Raw genomic sequence first — 24,382 nt, 5'->3', positions numbered from 1 at the left:
GTATGCTTAAATTTCTTTACTCTAATTACTAGACTGTTAATTGAATTATTAGGAGGAAAAAAAGACTTTCACACTTTATTTCAAATTTCTATTCTCTATCAGCTCTCTTCTCCCCCCCCCCCATTTAACCCTTTGTATTTGTGTCCAGGACACTTACAAAATAAGGACAGCAGCAGTAATGGTGAATAATTTATTCACTCCTCAAGCAAATGCTGCTGAATGCCCGCTGTGTGCTAGGCATGTGCTAGGTGACACAAAGCTGATTTATTTCATGGTATAAAGATAGCTAGAAGTGGTCACTTCTCTAAAAAAACAAAAACAAACTACTTAGAAGAAAAAAGACCAGTACATAAATAACTATAACCCAAGGCATAATGCAAAAAATATTTATAGGATGTAATACAGGAATTCAATGGTGGGAAAGTGTGAGGAAGGCATTTTAGGGGTAGAAATTCTCCCAAGTAAAGGTGCAGAGAAAGGAAAGCACACAGCTTTCTCTGAGTAGTGCTGTGCTGCAGTTTGACCTCAAGATGCCTAAAAAAGTAGGGTTGTGACAGAGTACAAAGGACTTTAAATGCCAGGCAGAGAATTTTAGAGCTAAGTAGAGGAATAGAGTCATACAAGATGATGAATGGGGAAGAGATCCAGTGGGAACTACATTTGAGAAGGACTGGTCTATAGATGGACTATAGAGTCTAGGGACTGGCCCCAGCAGACCAAGAAAGAGCCTAGAGACAGAGAAGTGCCCTATAAAAGGGAGGAAGCAGTGGTGATATGAAGGAGAAACATGCCACAGAGTGTCTGGAAATATAAGTCCCACCACATGACAACTTGTGGGTTGGCCTCCATGATTAAGATTTTAATCTAATTGAGAAAATGGTGGTGTCATGAATAGATACTTCAATGAACCAATTCTGACAGAATACCATCTTATCTTAAATGCTGAAGTAATAAAAATATTTTCACACTTCATCTAGATCAGTTTTCAATTCAATACATTTCCCACAAGAATGGAACTTATTAAGGTGATTTTTTTTAAATGGATGATTTTATTGCCCCGGTGGTAAGTGGTATGAAATTATTTTAGATATTTCATTAATAATTCTAGAATGTGACTAACAAGTGGAATAAAAGGGACTGCTGAAATATAAACCATCCAGTGAATCAAAATAATTCTGAAAACTGTACACTTTCACACTCTACGCTATTTTCTCTTTCCCTAATATCCAGCACACATATAGATAATATATCATCTCTTTATAAGTTATATTTCATACTCAAACATATCCCTTCCATCAGTGGTTTTCAAACTCCTTGACACATTTCCCAGAGACTGTCAGAGGCAGAATTGGCTACTTGGGGAGGCTCTCACTTCTCTGTCCACTGTTGTTTCACAAATTTATTGGATGATCCTTTGGTAAGGAAGTTATAAAGAAAGTACAGGGGTGAATTTAGGGATATATCAAACTCATATCAAGTATGAGATTCTTATAAGATGATAATCAGCAGGGATGAATTTTGCGGAGACCATTAAAATTCTATTTCGTTCCTCATCTCTCCTCGTTTCCCACATTTTGGCTTTTTCCTTATAAGTGTTTAAGTGAAATGAAAATGACACTTGGATTAGAACCCCTGACATAAATAGGGGCACCTGGGTGGCTCTGTCAGTTAAGCATCCAACTCATGATTTCGGCTCAGGTCATGATCTTGTGGTTTGTGGGTTCAAGGCCCTCATCAGGCTCTGTGCTGACAGTGTGGAGCCTGTGTGCGATTCTCTCTCTCTGCCCCTCCCCACTTGCTCTCTCTCTTTCTCACTCAATAAATAAATAAACATTAAAAAAGTGTTTTTAATAAAAAAAAACCCTGATGTAAAGAACAAATACCTCTACTCACAATAGCCAAAGAATGGAAACAACTAAAGTGTCTGTCAGTACATGAATAGATAAAGCAGATGTGGCTTATGCGTGTGAATGTATGTGTGTGTGTAATGGAATATTATTCAGCCATGAGAAAGAAGGATATCCTGCCATTTGCTACAACCTAGATGGACCTTGAGAGCATTATGCTAAGTGAAATAAGTCACAAAAAGAAATTTGCATAGTATTATTATATGTGGAATCTAAAAACACTAAAAAACAAGTCAAATTTATAGGCAGAGTCAAAAATGGTTACCAGGGACTGGAGGGTGCAGCAACTAGGGAGACATTACAGAAGGGTACAAACCTTATTAAAAAGGAACAAATACTGGGGCTCCTGGGTGGCTCAGTTGGTTAAGCATCTGACTCGTGATTTCGGTTCAGGTCATGATCTTGCAGTTTGTGAGATTGAGCCCCACATCTGTCCAGATGAAGCCTGCTTGGGATTTTCTCTCTCCCTCTCTCTCTGCCCCTCCCTCATTTGCATTCTATCTCTCTTTCAAAATAAATAAATAAACTTAAAAAAAAAGGAAAAAGGCAAAGACATCTGTTGTCTGCATGGTAGTCCCAGGTTCCTTTCTAATTCCCTTGTTCAAAAAGGCACAAAGAGGGGCACCCTATGTGGCTCAGTAGGTAAAGCCTCCAGCTTTGGCTCTGGTCATGATCAGTTCCAGCCCATCAGGCTCTGTGCTGACAACTCAGAGCCTGAAGCCTGCTTTGGATTCTGTGTCTCCCTCTCTCTCTCTGCCCCTCCCCCACTCTTATACTCTGTCTACCTCGAAAATAAACATTAAAAAAAATTTTTTTAAATAAAAAAACAAAAACAAAAAAGCACAAAGAGACTACACTGCTCAGAATTTGATCCATGTGGACAACAGTGGGCATCCTCCTTCATTCATTCATAAATACGAGCACCCATTATGATTAGGGTGATGTAATGTAGTGATCAACAGGCAGCTAAGGCCTCTGTCCTCACAGCCTGGAAAGGAGCCACAAAGCTCTGCAAACACACACTAGATTTTTCTCTAAGTTTGTTTCACAAGTCATGAAGCTGCTCAAAAAGATATGACTGAAATCTCGTGAATGCCTATCCTCTCATTTTTTTTTTGAATGAACATCTCCTTGATTCATAATTCTCTTTTCTTCAACTATGTAAGAGAGAGATTATCTACGTAAATTGTCACAAGTATTCTCAACATATTCATAAGGATCCAGCTCTGGGAAATAAATTTTGCAAAATGGTACTTCTCAGCATAGCACCAGGGTTTACTTATGTTTTGCATAAGAATTGCCAAGAGGAAGCTAATTAATATACTAAATACTCTTTCCTATTTATGGATACTGGCCCAAATTGGGTTTTCAGTTGACATGTATACAGAACTCTGACATATACGTGTCCTTCTCTCCTGTCTACTTTAAAAACCTCTTTGAGCCAACTTCTAAATTCCTTCTCATTTTGATGACCATGTATCCATAAGGGGAACTTGACGTGCACTTAATTCAGGCTGTTGAGCGTTCAGCTTCATCTTAGGGGGAGGAGTAGAGTAGCATTATGGTGAGTAGCATTTCTAGGTGATGGAAACCACCAGACTTCTAAGTGTTGTTTAAATTGTTGGCTTGTCTTGGCTGACCTAATGTTTTATACTAGCGAAATGTTGTACTTTAATATTAGTTCAATATCGCTTCTCTAACTCTTCTCTATCAGCACTGACTTTTGAGAGTTAATGGCAAATGCTGCAGAAAATTCAGCATCTTCCTTGCACTCTGGTACTGGCAAACATATCTTTCTTAGGGGTTGGATGAAAGGGCTCTATATTTCTTGAAGCCTTTCCCTTTAAATTATTTCTGGTAGAGGTTGGATTTGAGATCTGCCTCTGACTTGCTAAGGGCTATTTATGATTTATTTCAACCTTTAGCTGGCTCTGGGACAAAGAAATGCACAAAGTTGAAAATAAAGAAAAGAAGACGCTTAATCCTCAGTGGTAGTTCAGTGGCGTGGAGCACCTCGACTCTTATGATGGGTGTGTTAATTTCCGATATTTTATATTCCTTCTTTCAAAAATAAAATTAAAATCCTTTATCATTTTTAATTAGAGAACAAGTGCCATCATTTTTTAAAGAGAACAAATTTAAGGCTGTGAGCCTTTTAATGCAGGCTGGTTCTCTGAGGTTTTTCTGAAGCACTGTGGGGAAATTTTAGAGCCAGTCAAATAATTTTCTTAGGCAAAGTGGTGATAGGCCATGGTGAGATATGGGTGTCACCAAAATTTCATAGAGGTCCCTAACACACCAGAGTCACCATAACATTCGCACACTGACTATAATATCTCCAAAGAAGCATTTGCTGCCTATCATGGCTCTGAAGGGAGCTGTTTCAGTCTATCAATGCAATAATCTGCATGTTAAAAAGTCCCTAAATATGTATTTACAAGATAGTCAGATCTGTTTTGGTCTATTGGGTCAATAATCCATGCACTAAAAGTCCCTAAATATGTATGCACAAGATAGACAGATCAGCTTTGGTTCACTGAGTCAATAGCAAGTAGGCCTTTAAAAAAGGGCCTATATAAGTTGCATACCTGGCATTTTAGCAAATTTAGAAATGCAGTTCTGTACATTTCCTGACTTTTAGAGAGTAGATTTATTATGTTAGTTTCAGCGGATGCCAAAAAGCTGTGTTTCACTCTGGTCCATGATATTTTGCTTTTGAAAAGTCAGAAGAAAAACCACTATAGCACAAACTATATCACAGCTCCGAGGCAAATGATGGAAACATGGGCATGTAGGCAAAGCCCTGTGCACAGGCGTGGATGCTGTCCTTCCAGACCATGTCTCTGCCCTTCCTGGATCACCATCCAGGTGCATCCACCTCTCTGCTCACCAGCCTGTGCTTCCCCACCGTCAAACTCATTCCAGCAGCCAGGGGGATATTGCCGGGCTTCAGCTCTTCTCCAGCAGCATCCCATCCTCATAATCAAAGAGAAAGTTCCTTGACATAAGCCCCTCCTCATTCTGACTTCACCTCTTGCCACTCTGGGCCTCGCCCCTGCTGTGATCACACACTGGCTTCGGCTGTTCCTTAAACACGCCAGGCATGCTTCTGCTCCAGGTCCCTTGTACTTGGCCTTCCCTTCATCTGGAGTGTTCCCCACTCATATAGCTACATGGCTAGCTCTCTTACTTTCTTTAAGGTTCCTATGAGAGAGGTCTTCCCTGACCACCCTGTGTGAGACAGCAACACCCCCTCCGAACACCACGTATTTCCTCTCTCCATTATCTATGCTGTTGTTCTCCAGGAGCACGTATCACCATCTAACATATAATGTCTTTACTTATTTGTTTGTTGTCCACCTTTTTCCCCTAGAGGTTAAGCTACACTAGGGCAGGACCTTCATCAATCCCATACTTAGGTAAGAGCCTGCCATATTTTAAGTGCTCATTAAATTTTGATGATAGAAACGAATGAAAGCAGAGGGAAAATGAATCTTCCTTCCACTTCCCTGACTGCCTGCTGATGTGTGTTCCTGTTTAGGTTGAGGAGAAATGAGTATCTTTTTTTGAGATGAAGCCCTTTCTTTGGCCATTAGACTTGTTTCTGGTAATCTCTAGGTGGCACAAAAGTGCTGGATGAAGGTACTCATCCATTGCATACTCAGAGCTCCTGGGTTATGACAGAGCTTCTGGAGGAACTGGGGTCATCTTAGCTGCGCACAGAAGCACTTGACCAGTCTGCTTCTAAGTACAATAGTGCATAAGACGGGACTGTCATTTCTAAATCCAGATTCCCACTTAATGTGGCATCCACAATCAGTTTTGGTGATAGCAGCGGACTAGATTTTACAGTCTAATCTGACATGGTCAAGAAGGTTGGTGTGTGCCACTCTGTCACATAACTGTAACAGACTGAGGGATACTAGGTAGAACCATTGTTCTCTCTTAAATCTGGTAAATTATTCTTAGGATATTCCCCTATGTCCCCACCTCTATCTTTAATCATGTAGAATGCTTTCAAATGCATCTTTTCTCATGATTGAAGCCTGTCACAGTAACTTCTTCCTTATTTAAATTTCACAGGAACATTCTTTATTTCCAATCACTTACAAAGATGCCTTCGGCAAGAGAATCACAGCTGACAGCAAATTAATGACTATGATGCTGTGATTAGTTGAGATTACAGGCTACAGAGGACCTGTCTGAGCATTTACCACTGTCATGACACTAACACTGGCATCTATTAGAGATTTATATTGTTCAAAAAAGAGGATGTGGTTCAGCTACAGTGAGCCCTATACAAGGGTACGAAAATGTGTCTGTATTGTAATATAGTCAATGATATGGTAATCAATTAAAGTAATTTTTACTGTTAACCTGTTAGCCTAAGCAAGTCTCTCTTCCACACTCTCCCTCCAAACACAGATTTATTTTGATAAAGCTTGAAGGCACAAACTAAATAAAAAGCTGAAGTGATCTAGGGAATTCCAGTCCCTAGGCCCAAAGTATTCATTAACAGAAAGAAAAACATCATTTAATCTTGAATTATTTGGATAAGAGACTCAATTTTGTATTTTATTTTCCATGAGAAGACAAAACTTAATGGATATTTTGGGGCACAGCAGTCCTTGAGTGGATTTATAAAATAAAACTTTTCAATCAACTTAATGGATAGGGGATAAAAAATTAGCAGGAACAACAACAATGCCACAACCATCTACTCAGATACTAGGTGTCACTGCACATCCTTCCAAATTCTGGCTGAAAAGAAATAATGGTTTCTGTAATCCCCAGCAATGACTTTCGTGGGAGGGAAGATTTCAAATAAATGTCTATTTGCTTTAGGTGAGCTTCACTGAATCGGCCTTATTTGACTTCAGATTCTCCTAAGGGAAGAGATTTCAGGATTTCCTGGTTGTAAAATGGAAAAGAACATTTTGCTGAACTTGTATGACATCATCTAAAGCATTAAAAGGGCAGATAATCATGGGTTCTCTGCCTGTTTACCAAAGCTTCTTTACCTCCTCAATCTACTTTATTTCCAAATGTCAGAGTGGTTTGAAACCTTTCAAAGATTTATAGACTGCAGCAGCAGAGGAAATATTAGGATAAATCCTTTAACTTTTGTGAAAGCTTTTAAATAATTCATCAATGGGCTTTTGCAATTGTTATATATCACAGTACAGATATTCTAACGTATACTGTATGAAGGCTAAAACACAAAGGGCATTAGGCCATCTCTCTTTCTAGAAAGTCAGTGAAACTACAGTTTAGAGTATATACTTGAGTCACAAATAAAGAGAATATTGAATAAGTGAAGGAAAATATTACTAATATAATACAATCTAGTTTATCAGTTAAAATAAAAGTACTATGCAATGAATGAAAACACTAAGCACAATCTTGGTTTTAAATATATTTTTTTCAAACTCTACTTGGAAATTACCTTACATTATAGAAAGAAGGAAAAATGTAGCTGATATAATATTTATAAAAAGCAACATAAATGTGAGCAAATTATTTTCAAGCTTATATGATAAACATGTTTTCCAATATATTGAAAACACTAGAACCAAACACTAAAACAAATAGTACTTAAAAGAACTCACTCTAGATATGTAATAGAAAAAATATTTCTTGCAGCAATAAATTAATTTTTTCCTTGTTAGGCACACCCCCTCCACCATAACTTCGTGAAGAAACGTGAAGTGGTGTGAAAACAATCTTACCTCATATTCAAAGTCCTCTGCTCTGTCTGCATCAGCAGGCAAGCTGGAAAGATAGTCGTTGTCCTCATAAAATTCATGCTCCATCGGATGAAGAGAATGGCAGCTATGGGGAATATAGCAATATGGTAGAAGCGGATCAAAAAGGTTGGTTTAAAGATTAAAACTGATTTTAAAATTTCACTTGAGTCTTCTCTGCTTTGCAATAAGACCTGGAGTGATCCAGCCTATAAGTGAACTGAAAACTCAGAAAGAGCAATAGTTTCCTTTCTCCTCTACAACTGGTCCATCAGTTTGATTTTCTGAGAGAATACCAAGAGTAGGGGCCCGTGGCCAGAACGGTGCTCTGAAGGGTCTGATGTGAGTCTACGGCCATACCACCCTGAACGCACCCGACCTCGTCTGAAGGGTCTGATGTGAACCCCCTGTCAGGCCATGGTGCTTGACTGATACCACCTGGCCTGTGTTCATTCCACCAAATGTGACTTGCTCCATACATGGGTGTGTGGCCTTTGAGACCTACCCGAAGAGGTGGATTTGGCAACAAAGTACTACCAATTTCATAATACACAGCCCCAAACTGTTTTCTGAATCTGTTTTCAAAAGCACCTATTTTTCAGATTGTAAAACATACTCCCATTACCCTCATTCCTTAAGACCTTGTTCTCCTTCATAACCACATTTCCCCCTTTTTGATGGAGGGTCCGTGCACAAATATTAATCAGTATTCATGGTGATACCTCACCGGAAATTCCTAGAAGCCATTGGGCTTCATAATGCCTTCAGAAAATTCTTGGGGATGGAGAGAAAATTAAAGGAAATGAGGGGGACCCAGGGCATTGTATTTGACTTTTATATATCTGATTTTGGACAAACATCTTAAATAATTCATAGAAGTGCTTTAAAATTACTGTATGGCATGATATGGATCCTATACATTAGACCATATGAATGCTAAGCACAGTTTAACAGTAAAGGGCATGAGGGCATCTCTATGTTTAAAAAATCAGTGAAAAAGCCTCAGTGCGTTTAACCAAGCTGGTGGCAAGTGAAACCTCTAAGTCCTGCCAGTGTAGACATTGTTGAAAAACTGGAGTTAGTGGTATAAATTAGTTTCCTTATCTGCAGCTGAAAGGCAAGAGAGATGCATCCTGGTGCCCTCACACAGGCAACATAAATATCCTACCAGCCCCTTCTCAGTGCTATCTATGGCTGTCGTCCCCACAGAGGGTTAATCAAGTTGAACCCCAAATAGCAAAAGCCATATAAGCAGCATCTTGCTTACTGGTTCTAATAGGTATGTCCTCCTTGCTTAAATTTGGGCTGGGTCTGAAAACCCTTTTGAGCTGGTAAACTGTTAAGCTTGCTGCTTTGGGCATCTGATGTGTTTTCCTTATCTTTCAGTTGGTAAGAAGGGAGCCCTGCCAGGAGGGGCACCTTATTCATTCAATAAACATTTATTGCCTATCAGATGCTAGGCCCAACGCCAAGTGCTAGAAATCTGCTGGTGCACAAAATCCAGTTCTTGCCCTATGAATTGGGTAGAGCAGTAAGCAGGACTGCTAATATGATGTGATTGGTACTTAAGGGGAGATATGGAGGCTATGAGAGCAGATGGGGGGATGTCCCTTCTGCAGCCCTAGGAAGTTTGCTAGAAGAGGCTGCCTCTAAGCTAAGATCTGCAGGACTTAGGAAGAGCGACATAGGATACTGGTTAAGAGAGTGGGTGCTGGGGTCTGACCTCTTAGGCTCAGGAACCTGGCCTTATCACTTCCTAGCTATGTGACCTTGGCCAAATTACCTAACATCTACCCATGTCCATGAGGATAATAATACGGTGCATTCCCTCAAAAGATTGTTATGAGAACTAAATGCGTCAATGAATGAAAACTAATATTACCTGACAAGTGTCAGATTAGCTAATACAAATTAACTATTATTCATTCATTAAAGTATTTATTGGAAGGCTACCCTGTATCAGGCTGTACTAAAAGATATTATATATTTGCTTGTGTGTTCTTCATCTCCTCCTCTAGAATATAAGCTCCAGGAGGGAGTGACTTTAGTTTTGTTACTGGTTTTAAGCCCGGCACCTAGTTCCAGTGCCTGATGAAGGGGGCTATTTAATAAGGAATACACGCATGAATGGAGTCATAAGCAAGATAAACAGGGCTCCTACCCTCCCAGGACTTGAAGTTTCAAGGAGCAGTTTCCAAAAACATGGCTGCACGTTAAAAATGCCTAGGGTGGTTTCTGAAAAATGTTGGCGTTCGGGCCTCACGCTAAAAACTCCTTTTTAATTGGCCTGAAGTGGGATTCAGCCATCGCATTGATACTGCCTTTCAAAATCACCAGGTGATTCTAATGTACACCTGTGAGCCACTGGAATGAACCTAACAAAAGCCGCTAAAGGGCAGGGAACTGGCATGATCAGATCCGTGTTTTATAATGTGTCAAATGGATTGCAGTAGGCAATGAAAATGCAGTCCAAAGAGACTATTGTTCTTATAAATCAAACTCTCTATAATGTTTGAACATTTGCTTAAAAGCTCATAGAACAAAATGTATGGGGCAAAACACACTTTCTCATAAAACAAAACTGTACAAGTAAGATTATTTGAATAGAATATCTCTAACTCCCTTGAAATTAGGTAAAAATTGGGAAGAACTATTCATTTAATAGATCCTTATTTCACGGTGCTCTGTACTTACTCACTGACAGCCAGGATTTTTTGCTTACATCTCAATATATTGGGTAATTGCTTTCTTTGGAGAATTACACTTTAATTAAATTAATTTCCTAGCTTTTCCTTTAAAGAAGAGAAAAGCAAAAGAGTGAAAGGGAGAGCAGCAACTCACAGAGGAGAATATACTGCCAACATGCCACTTCTGTGTCAGTCTTAATAAGGTTTTTGGCAGCTTTGGTGAGAGAAGCTATTTCCCTGACCAGTGCTCATGAGTGGCATAAGGCTTTTGATGGCTGGAAATATGAAGATGAACTAATCAGAGCCAGAATTTTTCATCGCTCCTCAGCAAGCATGATTCCCAAAGTGAAGCAACTCTGTGGGTCAGGGAAAGTAGCTAGCAGGGGCAGCTGAGAACTAATTGGATACAGACACGGCAGAGACATTTTCCAAACAGAACTGAGATCCTGTCTCTCTAATTGTCAACTTGCTAGTGTGACTGATTCTCTCCAACCCCTACTCGACACGGCTGAATGACAACAAATAGGGCTGTGGGAAAAATGACAGGAAAGATACCTGTCTGAGAGTAGAAATGGACAGATGTCTGGCACTGGAGGGGTAGGTGGTCTAAGTTTGGCCAGAGCCATGATGTGTTCAAAGGTGATGTCTGTCTGAGTGCTGGCATCCATGAGCTGCACTTCCGGGGCCATTCCATACGCGGGTTTACTGAGAGGCGTCCGTCTTAGCACCTGGACCACAATGGGTTCCTTGGCATTTCGAAAAGCTTCCACTGCCTCTTCATGGGTGGCCTTTGAGAGATCCTTCCCATTGACCTGTGAAGATAAAAGCACATTTCTCATCTCAGAGGAAAGAACAGAGAGGCTGTCATCGTAGATTAATAAAGGGTGGGGAGGGTGAGTTTAAACCAGCTCTGATATGAGTTTTGTAATGCAATATTTAATCAGACACTGACATTTATTGAACTCTTCACCAACATGCGGAGGTGAAGATTAGGAAACCAACTGCTTCTTGTTTCTTTAGAAGTACATTGTGAGGAACCTCAGTTAAAGACTTAAAATTTTTTTTATAATTTTTTTTTAACATTTATTTATTTTTGAGAGACAGAGACAGCATGAGTGGGGGAGGGGCAGAAAGAGACAGAGACACCGATCTAAAGCAGGCTCCAGGTGCTGAGCAGTCAGAACACAGCCGACATGGGGCTCGAACTCGGGAATGGTGAGATCATGACCTGAGCCAAAGTTGGACGCTTAACCGACTGAGCCTCCCAGGAGTGCCTAGACTTAAAAATTTAAATAACACATCAGCCTAGAAAACATTCACCCAAATCTTCAGATAGATCGAAATGTTAAGTATATCTTTTTTTTTTGAATGTTCTATCAATCTCTTGGTGGGATTTTCAATATTTAATCCAAGTCTTACTGGCCTGAAATCCAATTTTTTGGGTGTTGTCAAATTTCTTTCATTTTAATCACTTTTGAATCCAAGACCATGTCATTGTCATGTACATTTTATCTTAAATCGTTGCTATTCTGTGTGGTCTGTGGACCCACAGCTAAGGATCGCATAAGAGATTATTAGAAATGCAGAATCCCTGGCCCTATCCCAGACCCGCTGAATCAGAATTGGCATATTAACAAATCCCAGCTGATTTAGATGCACTTGAAAGGAACACTGCTCTAAAACATGGCTGAGTATACTATGTGCAGTTGGATCCTCACCTGTGTTTATTTATACCCATTTATGACTCTCCAAGGTAGCCCTGGACAGAACAGAGAAATAGGGAACATTTACCTTTGCCCTCCACCAGTGCTTCTCAGCAGGGCCAACCACTGGCATGTGGAAGAGAAAAATCATTGTTTTTGTGAGACTCTCCCATGCCTAATCATCAAGAGCCAATGCCGTTCCCTAGCCTTTGTGGCATTCCAAACAGTCACACACTCTTCTAAACATCCTCTCCAATGGCAGTACAGATTGCTCTCAAATAGCTGTCAATTTATTTCTCTAAAATGGGTCCTGAGAGCAGAGTCCCTTAGTGGAAGTTGTGTTTTAATAAAGGACTACAGCATCAAGGACTACAGCACAATTCCCACCCTAAATGAATCAATAATGTTGGCTTTTGCAGATAGGAAGAGATACTTGGGGGCACAATACTGTGCTTAAAACCCCTGAAATTATACCATTTCTAGACAACTAAGCCACCCGCCTGGTGGGGAGGCTCTGATAACTGCTATGCACCAGCAAATCCTTAGAGATCCCTGGGTGCCTTAAAAAGAAGCAAAAGGAGTCGCTGAGTTGCAGTATTAGAACAGTTGCTGACATCCAAATGAGCACATTCTCTCTCCCTGAGTAGACAAAGAATATGTATGCGCTCAGAGCAAGTATGGGGTGTTTGGGGGTAAATGATACAATGCCAGGTAGAAATCGTCATGTCATGTAGAGACAGGCTTAATGACCTGGAGGAGCTAATTTACTCAATGGACCCTGAAAGAGTTAATGTGCCTTCAAAAATTGAGCAATTAAGTTTCCTCACCAGCAAAATATGTCCCAGTACAGTTCTTGGATCACTAGTAAGAAACTTCAGTAAAAGATGTGAATGGTTACCTACCAGTGTGCCCACACTCTCTATTCTGTAAATTCTCACTCTGATTCTTTTCTCCAAGGACTAAACTTGAACGTGACTACTAAATTTTTATTGGGTCAACCTTGGGATGTCTGGATGACTTTGAGCATATGGGAATATGTGAAGAAGGGACAGGTATGGACACAGGCATTCATTCTTTGAACTACTGGACAATGACACTTTGGGCTAGGCCCACCACTGTCTCCCCTGAGGATGTGTCATCAACAGATGATAAGTGAAGTCCAAGAATGGAAAAACACAGCCTAAAATCTAGCCTCTCATGCTGGCTGGTATCATCTTTATGTTTCATACTGTGGTCAGTATTTATAAGTTTTAGGGTTGTAGAAGATGATCCAATGGTAGGAAAGATTGTTCTACCAGGATCTATGTGGTAGGGAGAAATTGCCATTTGTCTCCAGGCTTCCCACTTTATGGTGTCCCTTCAGATTAGTGAATATCCATTTTGGGAAAGTCTTACACCCTTCCTACTCTGAAAAGAATTCTTGGTCATAATCTATTATCGACTACTTAAAACCTACTGGAATATGTCAATATGTTAAAGCTTTTCATTTAAAGTGACCTCCAACAGTGGTAGAATGAAAGAAGACAGTGCCCTTTTTGAAGGACTTCAAGCAGTATCTGAGGGTAAAGGGAAAAATAATTTGTGGCCAGGGTGTCTTCCAGTCACACATTAAATCCTTCTAACACATAAATTGTGTGTCATTAAGTAGTGGACAGACTAATGCCATTATTCTATTTCTTCCTCAAGGTGTCTCAGCACGTTGCCTATAATCAAGTCTTGGTTTCTTACCAAGACTTACTTGTCTTACTTGTTTCTTACTTGTTTTAGTGATTTTCGAAGCAAGAATAATTTTAAAAAGTGGGCTCCTTACTGATTCATGATTATTTTTTGCAAAATCCAGAAAAGTATAACAATTTAAGCAGAAACATAAAAATTACTAAAGACTATTGTAGACTGTGAAATAATTAGTTCTTATTATAACACTTAGTATATGCAGACCATGTTAGCGTTCTTACAGAAAGATCAATAGCTATTGATTTTAAGACCTGTACATTCATTCATTTACAATTATAGCATTTATATGCAAATTTCATTTTTTGCTTTAAGGACAATCAAATACAATCTTCAAAAAGGACAATCAATATAATCTCAAATATCTTACTTCCCCATTGGGAATGCTCTTTTCTTCCAGTTATCATGCAGCTGACCTCTATTTTCATAAGCTATTTAATATCTCTCAAAGTAGTCTATGACCTTTAAAGGCTCTGTCTCACGTGATCTCTTAGAAAATGTAAGCACTGATGATAACAAAACACTTTTTTTTTTCACTTCACTTGAAGTTCATCAACATACTGTTAGCCTACCAAAAGGTCACCATTTTATAAATTATGCCTTTCACAACAACAGAAAAGAATAGCTTAATTGGGATTTTCTGGCAGTTGCTTTGCTCAGTTATCATCAATTACACCGGGGAAGAAGAACATGGAAGAATACCTGAGGTTTTAATACTGTAGAAAAAATTTTGTAGTCAATTAACAAATAAATCAGTAGCCACACTTCATTTTTCCCAAGTGGCTAGATCCTAAACCAACAGCAAGGTATCTGATATTTCATGGTGCCACATCCTTATCATTCTATTTCATTTCTATCATTTTCTCTACCTCTCTCCTTCCTGTGCTTCCTCTCCCCCTCCCCCTTCTTTCTTTCTTGTCTCAATCTTGCTTTGGTACAAACAACATACAATTTTTATTTGTTTTGTGAAAAATGAGACAGGAGATGGAGAAGCCCTCTGTTAACAGTGTCCCATTTAATATAAGTAGCCAAAATGTTCGAGATGCTAAATAAATGGAAGGAAACAAAAATCCTAGGAGAGTAAGAGAGAAGTTGATTTTCAGGAGAAAAAAAAAAAACTAGATAAAAAGGGTCGGGAGCAAAACCGATGGGAAGAGAAGAAAGGTAATTTGAAAATTAGGAGAGAAACACCCATCTGTCATGGGGTTTGAGTTTGAAGTTTACATCCAGAAGGGTTTCAAAAAGGCTGGAGATTTGATTGAAACATGGCATTGAGAAAGAGACTTTTTTGTGAAGTCGTTGTTGAATGGCACAGGTGAGAGGTTAGAGTCATAATAAACATGAGAAGTCTACGAGATAATTCCCTCTATTACTATCACATCTGGCATTTTGATAATTGTGGCCAAAACAGATTTGGTTCTACCACTACTGAACAACGAGAGTATAGCAATTGGAGTATAACTGAAAAGACTTGTGTGATTGCTACTTGACAAAGGGCTATAGGTGCCAGAGTGGGACAAATGGACTCTCAAATGATGATTAAGCCACCTGATTTGAGATAGAGAAGAAACCAGCACACTGTGCATCTAGAGAGGTGATCAGAACCGGCCACAGCATAAGAAAGGAGAAGATGCCAACTGAAGAAGTTCTACAATAGAGACATGTGGTTGTCCTTGTAAATTTGGGACTGGAAGCACATGGAAGGAGCAGTCTTTTTTTTTATTTAAAAAAATTCTTTTTTTTTAATGTTTATTTATTTTTGAGAGAGAGAGACAGAGCATGAGCGGGGGAGGGGCAGAGAGAGAGGGAGACACAGAATCTGAACCAGGCTCCAGGCTCCGAGCTGTCAGCACAGAGCCTGATGTGGGGCTCGAACTCACGAGCTATGAGATCATGACCTGAGCCAAAGTCGGACGCTCAACTGACTAAGCCACCCAGGTGCCCCAGGAGCAGTCTTAATCATATCAAACTTGGAGCAGTTGTAAGACAGTCAGATGAACCAACAAATAAACGAATACTTGGTGACTAAAAGAAAAACCAATCGTGGGAAACAATCTTCTGGGAAGGTTTTTCTCTTACCCCTGAACTTCTAAGTTGAAAAATTAAGTGTCTTGTTTCTAAAAAGTTATTTTCCATTATACTGATAGGGATAAGTGGATAGGAGAAAGGCGGTCACTTTTCAGCAACCAATGCAAAAGAAGTGTGAATACATTTGTTGTGGCAGATGGGCTAATTAATCCATAAGCAACTTGTGAATGTTAAGTAAAGAATATAGCTTTTCATATGTAAACCATATCACGGCAATGTTTGATGAGGCTTCTGTTTAACGAACAATCTACCCTTTTGGATAAACTGCAAAATCTGGGCCACTTGTCAGCAACCTCCCCAGAGTGACTGGTGGCCTCAGCTTGGATATGAGCTGTGCTACTTTGATTATTCCTCCAAATCCAGCCACATGCAAAATTTTCTCCAGTATCAGAAAACAAACAGGCTTTTCTTTTTTTCCTTTTGAAGTGCAAACAAGTGCGTGAATAACCAAGTCACCCTGGTGAGTTGCCATTTCCAGAGTCAGCTGTTTGGGAATGATGAGGGTTTCCAAACCTCTGTTTCCTCTTATGAAAAATAAGGCCTTTTTATGCATCTGTGCCTTTCATAGGAGAATACATATAAGAAAACTCAAGAGAAGAAGCATAGAATACTGTAGATTATGTGCAAGTGACATCGACCAATCTTCAACTTGAATATTATTAGTTTTTATGTTTACAAAATTTTTATTCACTCATTCATTCATTCATTCATTCATTTCACTTTACTGAGGTATAGATGACATGGAAAATGGTAAGACGTTTAATGTGTACACTGTGCTGATTTGGTATATGTATATACCATTAAAGGATTCCAACCATCTAGTCACTTAACACGTCCATCATTTCACATATTGATTAATTAATTTTTTTGGTGAGAACATTTAAGTTCTACTCTCTGAGCAAATTTCAATTATATAATACAGTGCTATCATCTACTATGGTTTACATATAGATCCTCAGAGCCAAGTAGTATAATTCTAGTTGGGCATGCCAGTTTATAAGATCTCTCCCTTCACAAGTAAATGTGGAATTAATTTTGATGAAAGGCTCTATGTGAACGCTGATCAACTTCTCTGATAGTTATGGAGGTGTTGTAAAAACATGGTCTGGTAACATTTTATAAAAGGAGGAAATTATATTTAAATTGGTGCTAAAATGTTTGGTATGGAAGAAATGTAAAATAATCCAAACCCTATTGTCATTAAAACACTTGTCATATATAATCTTTAAATTCATTTTAGGGAATTTAAGCATATAATTTTTTTCTCAACTTTGGTATGTTTGCTTCTATGTAGACATCTGTCATATCAATTAAGCATAGCACAGGAGAAAAAAAAATTTATAGTAAAAAGAACACACAGAATAAGAATTGTGCAAAATTATATGAAGAAACCCTAGTGAAAGATTGACAAAATTAATTTTGACCTGCTTTACTGTTATCAATGAACAAAATGACTAGTGGGTTTGTGAAAATGATGTAATTTTAGAAGAATACAAGAAATGTTAAATTGCATTAAGCCAAAAGTCTGTGTGATCTGTAGTGATCTGCTTTGAAAGCATGGTTACTGGATTTTTAGCCGCGAATATGTAATGATCACATTGATATAATAGGCAGACTTACCCAAAAGTGATCCTGGGGTTCCTTCTGGCAAGCTTGGACTATGAGGGACTGGTAGCTTCATTTTCCTGGTGTGTGGGGGTGCTACAGCTTTGAGCTCCAAAGTCCCCCTGCGCAAGGCAACTGGCTTTCCCAGCCAAATGGAAGTCACTAACTTCTAACCCGGATATTCTGAAATTCTTGTAGTCTGTTTCCTTACTGATAATGTTTCCGAAAGAAGAGAGCAACAGTGGGTGGGGATCCCTTCACTGGACTACAGAAACAATGCATGTCCATCAGTTTGTGGCCCCTGCACGACTCCCCGTGCTACTCACTCCTGACTTGTATGTTTTACCAGTAAAGACTATTGCCTAACCTACGTAATTTGTGACGTTGTGGGATTTGTCCTTAATAACCTTTGCGTGACATGATATACATTCACAACCTAAAAAACTGAATATGTTAAAAAGGCTCATACATATAATAGTAATGAATTGCAGACCCCCCGGTAACCCAAGGAGATATTTTGAAAGCCTATTGTTACATTTAACTAATTGATTGTGACACTGAGGTCACTACTGTAGGTCAGTGTGCTACTTCCTGATCCCTTTCACAGCACACTTTGATAGTGAGGTATTCCCAAATGCAAGCATGATTCATCTTCAACCTTTCTTATCAAGATATTGTAGACCCATTCTTTGTGAATTTATCAGAACTATTTTTGAACAAATTGATCATTTTGGTTATAGGCAATCTTGGGGATGCATCTTTCCTAATTGCTTTTTCCCTTGATTAGCTGTTATTTTTTGTAGCCCTTCCTGGGTATTTTCTGTTTCTTTACTGATTCCCACTGCCACATTCTTCTCTTCTAAGCTTTCCCATTTGGAAGTGATTATTTATATAAATTATCCCTGTTATTAAAGAACAGGTCATGGTATGTTTTGATTCTTACTGAGGGAAATAAATTGAAATATTTGCAACATAGTTTTTTTTTTTTTTACCTTCATATAAATGGATTTATTTCAATTATGTTAATGAAAGAAATGGAGGTATCTGTTTTTTGGCACATGAGCTGGTGGTTCTTAGTTTGTCCATCAGATGTACAGTCTAGTCTACCCAGCTCGGTGCTCTGGGACACTGACCACTGTATACTGTGTCGCTGTGCTCCCTGCTTTATGTATTTTGTTTGGTTCAGTTAATGGTAAGAGAGCTAGTACGATATGTCTTTATCCAGCTCCCTCTCCACCTGGCTTTCAGGACACCAGATCTTGCTAGGTTCTGTTCACATCTCTCATTCAATGTCCCTCTTCAAGGGTATGAGCAGTAAGGACTTCTTTATATTGCAATTTCCTATGTTCTTTTTAACTCTGCTCACACCCCCTATAAGTTGCTCCATCATTAAATTCGCTTCAATTAAATCCTTTGTGACTTCCGTTTCCTTCTGGGGCCCTGCCTGATAGAACGAGACATAAACTTCTCTGATTCAAACAATAACAAAAACGTATGGTAAAAGTTGAAACTTACCATCTTTGCAAATTAAGTTCACTAGCAAAATTAATTGCATCAAAAATACAATTACCAGTTTCTCGGATTTAGCAAAAGTCGCATTTTTAAGGGAGAAAGAAAGTACAACTTTTATTGAGATCACATAGCAAATCTAAAGTATTCATATATTTGATATGCATTGTTATTTCACAGAATATCCCTCAGTGTGTCTTTGTCTAGTGTGTTTCCTTGATTAGGTACAGGTTTTGTGTTTTTGGCAAGAATGCCTAGAAGTGGTATTGTATCTTTCTCCATCTATCCTATCAGGAGGCAAGTGGTATGGATTTGTCTGTTACTGGTGATCTTAACCCTTAGAACTTCATGAAAAAGAGAGGGTGAGAGGTGGGGGAAGGTAGAGGATGAATCTAAAGCAAATGTAATGTTAAAATCTGGGGAATCTAGATGAATGGTATTTGAGAATTCTTTGTACTAGTCTTACAACTTTTCAGTAAGCCTGAAATTATGTTGAAATAAAATGTTTCAAAATCCTATTATATAAGTTATTAGCTAAAAACAGATTCGTGTTGTAATCACTTAGAGTTAATAATAATTGTAAGGAATTGTTGGACACAGCTTCTTCGGAGTTTGCTTCTGTATTTGCATATCTTTAGAGAAACAAATTCCTACTCTGCACTGAATGTCTTTTTTTTTTTTTCTTGTGGACATGTGTGTGTGTGTGTGCACGCACGTGCACGCACACACACACACACACACACACATATCCCTACAGCAAAAAACACAGATTGGTATCACCAACTTTATCTTGTCATAACAATTCATCTACTGAATATCACCTGAAATCCTGTTCTCCTCCAAGCTGAGCTATTTAAAAAGATAGATGGCTGCCTTCTGGCTAATTGTGGGAGCTCTTTCATTACTATAAAAAGACTTTTTATATCTCAAGTGACTCTATAAGCAGTGAATAATGACTTGAAGTCTTTGGAGAAGAGTCCACTGATAAAATGGTAGGATAACAACTACTTACTGACCTTTTACTTCCTAAGATAATACTAAGCTGATGTAACTGATTATTAATAAACCTATCCATTGAGTTTTGACATATCAGATCCAAGTATGTTAAACTTAATGAGAAATTCTCAGGCAGACCTAACATTTTCTGGACTGGGCCTAAGGGTGTAAAGACATAAGGCATATATAGGGCAAATTCTTTTAAAATGAACTCACATTATTTCATTGGGCAAAATCTTCAACGTAATTAAATGACCCAGAGTTTCTTTTTAAAAATTACTATAAACAGCATCAATAACTGAGGATTTAGAGCAATTTGTTTTCATATTCACTGAAAAAAGAGGAAATGTGCTCTTAGCCCCTGGACAAGATCTCTTGGTCTCATTTTTTGTTCTTAGGGCATATATGGATATCAAGAACATAACCTTGGGTCTCAGCCATCAGCCACAGTAGCATAGTGCCAAAGAAGTGCCAAAAATAACCATCTGTTAAATGAAAGGAATAAAAGTGTTTCACGTAGCTACTAATAAGGAATCAGGAGATAGTGAATTATTCGTAACATGGCATCTGTCATAAGAACATCAAAGATGCCAATAACATCTTCACCAAAATTTCGCTGTACCCTATCTCCAAAAGCAATCCCTACTTAAATGCTTCCATGCAAAAACAAAAACAAAAACAAACAAACAAACAAAAAAACATTCAACGACAAGAAACTAACAGTTCTTTTCAGTGCTGTAGTTTAAAGTCCCAGAGCCATGCTTGGTACATACTTGATACTCAATAAACATGTGCTAACTTTTAATTTCCCTAGCAAAATCCATGTTAAAACAAATGTGATTGGATTTGTCATGAACGTTGCCTGTGTTTACATGCAAACTGCTTTCCTTTCACTGCCCAGCTCCATTAGGTAGCCCAGTTACCCAGATTATTCCATTTACTGAAATACGTAAATTATTTGAGTGGCACACAAGGGCAAGCCCCACTCAGAAGCTCCGCTCAGAAGCCCCACTAATCCATCAGAGTTGTAGATGCAGGAAGCATTCAGAACTGGAATCTAAAGAGTTTCAGTATTAGCTGTGTCACGCTGAGTAAGTTATTTAAACTCACTGAGCCTCAGTTTCTTCATCTGGAACAGGAGATGCTAATACCCCTCAGAGTTGTGGGTAGGATCAAATAAATAATACAGCTAAGGCAGCAAACAGATTGCTATGCTGCTGAGGGATGCTTCCTTCCTTCCCTCCTTCCTTCCTAACTCTTGAGTGACAGAAACTAGGCGGTTCTCTGGGGATACAAGCTAATACCTGCACTCACAGTCCTGGCCGTGACAACGACCATAATATCAGTTAGCACTGAGTGAGCATTCACAACGTGCCAGGAGCTGAGCGAAGCACTTGGCTTATATGTTCTCAATCACACCCAGAAATGATCATGTGAGGCAAGTATTTTATCCCCCTTTGAAAGTTGTGGACGCTGAGGTCAGAAGGTATAAGAGGCTGAGCAAGGAAGGCACCTGCCCTTCACAACCTGTTTGGGAAAACAACATATACATCTATTATTATAAGCAGACTTGTCAAGAGCTGAAGGTATGAACTGTGTTCTGTGGGAGCACAAAGAGCTAAATGTGCCCAGGAGTATAGGGATTTGACATTTGAGTTGGGTCTCAAAAGATGAAGAGTTTCATAAGTTGCAAAGATGGGAAAAAAGAAAGCAACCTTAGAGTAAAGACATGAAAAAGCCAGTCTTCTGGGAACCAAAGAGAGATCTGGTGTGATGGAGTATGGGGGATTTGGTAAACGTCTGGCAAAGAGGTGGAAAAGAAGGCTCTCACACAGATCCCTGTGTCCTTAATAGGCCACAGTAATGTATTTTTTGATATTTTTAATTTTTTTAAGTTTATTTATTTAATTTGAGAGAGAGCAAGCAAGGACAAGGGGGAAGGAACAGAGAGAGAGGAAGACAGAAAGAGTCCGAAGCACTGTCAGTGCAGAGCCTGATATAGGACTCGAACTCATGAACTATGAGATCATGACCTGAGCTGAAATCAAGAGTTGGACACTTAGCCAACTGAGCCCCCAGGCACCCCTAAAATACTTGTTTTAAACAACACCTTTCATCAGAAAAGTAGTACAGTCTCATTTAGGTTTGGGGAAGATAACTCCAAAGACTGTGGTGAGAAGTAACTGAATGGAAATCAGGAAACCATTTAGGAAGTTACTGGGAAAAATGATCCGTGCCTGGATCAAGACAGGTAAAGCATGGATGGTCCAACGAGGAGAAGATGGGTAGGTTGTAAAACAATATTATGATCCTTTCATTCATACCTATTCTAATAATACCTATCAGTTTAGCAGATTGTCTACAACAGTCTAGCCTTGGTTTCTATTCCAATTAATCAAATCCACACTGTAAGGAAATGCAAGCTGTAGAAGTTGAATTTTAAGTAGAAAGGCATAAAGGCATTCTAAGTAGCTATTGCCCATCCTCTATAGACCTATATTTTCCCTATATTTTCTGTGATTATCTTAGAGATCAAAACCTACCTCAACCAATGTTCTGAAACTCTTTCTGGTTAGTACCCACCTAGCCAGGTAGGTTAACTGTTTCACCATAAACACATATACACATACACAGATGCACACAATTCTCTCTCTCTCTCTCTCTCTCTCTCTCTCTGTCTCTGTCTCTGTCTCATTCCCACATACACACACATACTCACAAACTCATACTTTCTAGGGTCTTCTACCTGAATCATTTATAGCTCTGTGTGGAATATAAACTTAGAAATATATTTTACCCAAGTGAATACATAGGAGTTTTAGAACATAGGGATTAACACAAGAAAGTAGAACTTGCATGATATATAACTGTATCTTTCAATATCAGCATCTTTAACTTAGTGCCTGGAAGATGAAAGCTATTTTATGCCAGTTTGAGAGGACAGGACAAAATCTGAACAAAGCCAGAAACCTAGGAAAAACAGGAGGTTTAAATCATTTTCAACAATCAATTCTGCCATTTGAATTCATTCTGACACTTGTTGAGCTCAGTCGATGACATGAAACTACAGAAAAAAGGCCAAGTCCCCAGGGAAATTTGCAAGCTTCTACATCCGCAAATAAAACCACCAGAACTCATGCCCATAACCTTCCTAACACCATGCTTCCAACTTCCTCAAATTCATAGGCTTTGAAAAGAAATATTTTGTTCCATATTAACAGCAAAAAAGATTGCTGCGTAAGGCAGAAGATGATGTATATGCAAAAAACTGATGCTATCTTATATCAAAGAAATGGAATTGGCACCAATAATATCATTGACATGGTTGTCTCAAGTGCACCCTGAAATGAATAAAAAAGACTATAATAGTAATAAAAATCTGTTGAGTGCTTCCTATTTACCACATTCTCTACTCAGGACTATCTGCTATTAGAGGTAGAGAAATATCCCACTCATCCTACAGATAAAGAGGCTAAACCTTAACAGGTTAAGCAACTTGTTCAAGATCACACTAGCTACTAAGTTAAAAAAAAACACCAAGATTTTTCTACAATTTTTCTATTAATTATTTTTAAACATCAATAGGAGTTTTAGCATAGAAGCTCTAAAAATCGGACAAGAGGATTGGTGGGAAGTTTATTCTTCTATTTTCTTTTAGCAGACAGTTCATAAAATTCAAATTAAATAGTGAATGAGCTGCAGGCATTAATAAATATGGATAATTGTCTTAACTTGTGTCTCCTGGACAAGAATACTCCAGGTGAAAAGTGAAAAAATGCTTCCGCAAAATGAATAGGCTAGAAAAGATGCGATCCAACGACCTCCTCAGTTCTAAAAAATCTATGAACAGCATGCATAAGCATGAATAAGCACTGCTCCTTACACAACCTCTGACATTACTTAAAACTTTAGTGAAGAGAATCCCTATCTGCTTTTTTTCTGTAAGTGAATCAGATAACGCTCAAAGAGGTAACTCAAGAGCCCGTCAACCTGTGACTGAACCTTTACCTTAAGATCCTCAGTTCAAGGCCTAGCTTTGCCACGTGTAACATAATGTTGTTAATGCCTCACAACAGTTTAGCAGCCCCCTGAGATGAGATGGATGAGGCCCCTGGGGGAAAAGACCACCTGGGTTCTCCCAGGTTTTTCCTTTAGTGGACACAATCACAAGTGATTCAAAGAGAAAGAAAGAACTGCAAAATAACATCTGGGCTGTATGGAGAGCGGCAACCAACTCCAGGCTTTTGGGCTGAGTGCATGCATGAAAAGTCAGACAACAGTATTTGGGGACACCTTTTGAAAGCTGTTCCACATGGCTCTATGTCTCCTTCTGGAAGAAAATAAGGCAGAGTAATAGAGTGAATGTAACTCTGCAGATAGAGTCATCAAATTTTTAAATTTAAATTGCCACA

At 38.8% G+C, this 24,382-nt stretch overlaps 1 protein-coding gene across 2 annotated transcripts in view; it reads right to left on the bottom strand.

The window, feature by feature from the left end:
* PDZRN4 (PDZ domain containing ring finger 4) overlaps positions 1-24,382 on the bottom strand; it is a 372,961-nt gene that overhangs the window by 59,684 nt on the left and 288,895 nt on the right. For both annotated transcript variants that reach the window (XM_043563340.1, XM_043563341.1), the window contains 2 exons: positions 10,894-11,150; positions 7,637-7,739 (listed from right to left, as the gene is read on the bottom strand). In XM_043563340.1, the coding sequence (XP_043419275.1) occupies positions 7,637-7,739; positions 10,894-11,150 (360 nt within the window). The remainder of the gene's footprint in view (positions 1-7,636; positions 7,740-10,893; positions 11,151-24,382) is intronic.

Source organism: Prionailurus bengalensis, chromosome B4 (genome assembly GCF_016509475.1).
Source record: "Prionailurus bengalensis isolate Pbe53 chromosome B4, Fcat_Pben_1.1_paternal_pri, whole genome shotgun sequence".
NCBI lineage: Eukaryota > Metazoa > Chordata > Mammalia > Carnivora > Felidae > Prionailurus > Prionailurus bengalensis.
Note: the sequence above shows the minus strand (reverse complement) of the source record. Positions and strands in the feature narration are given on the sequence as shown.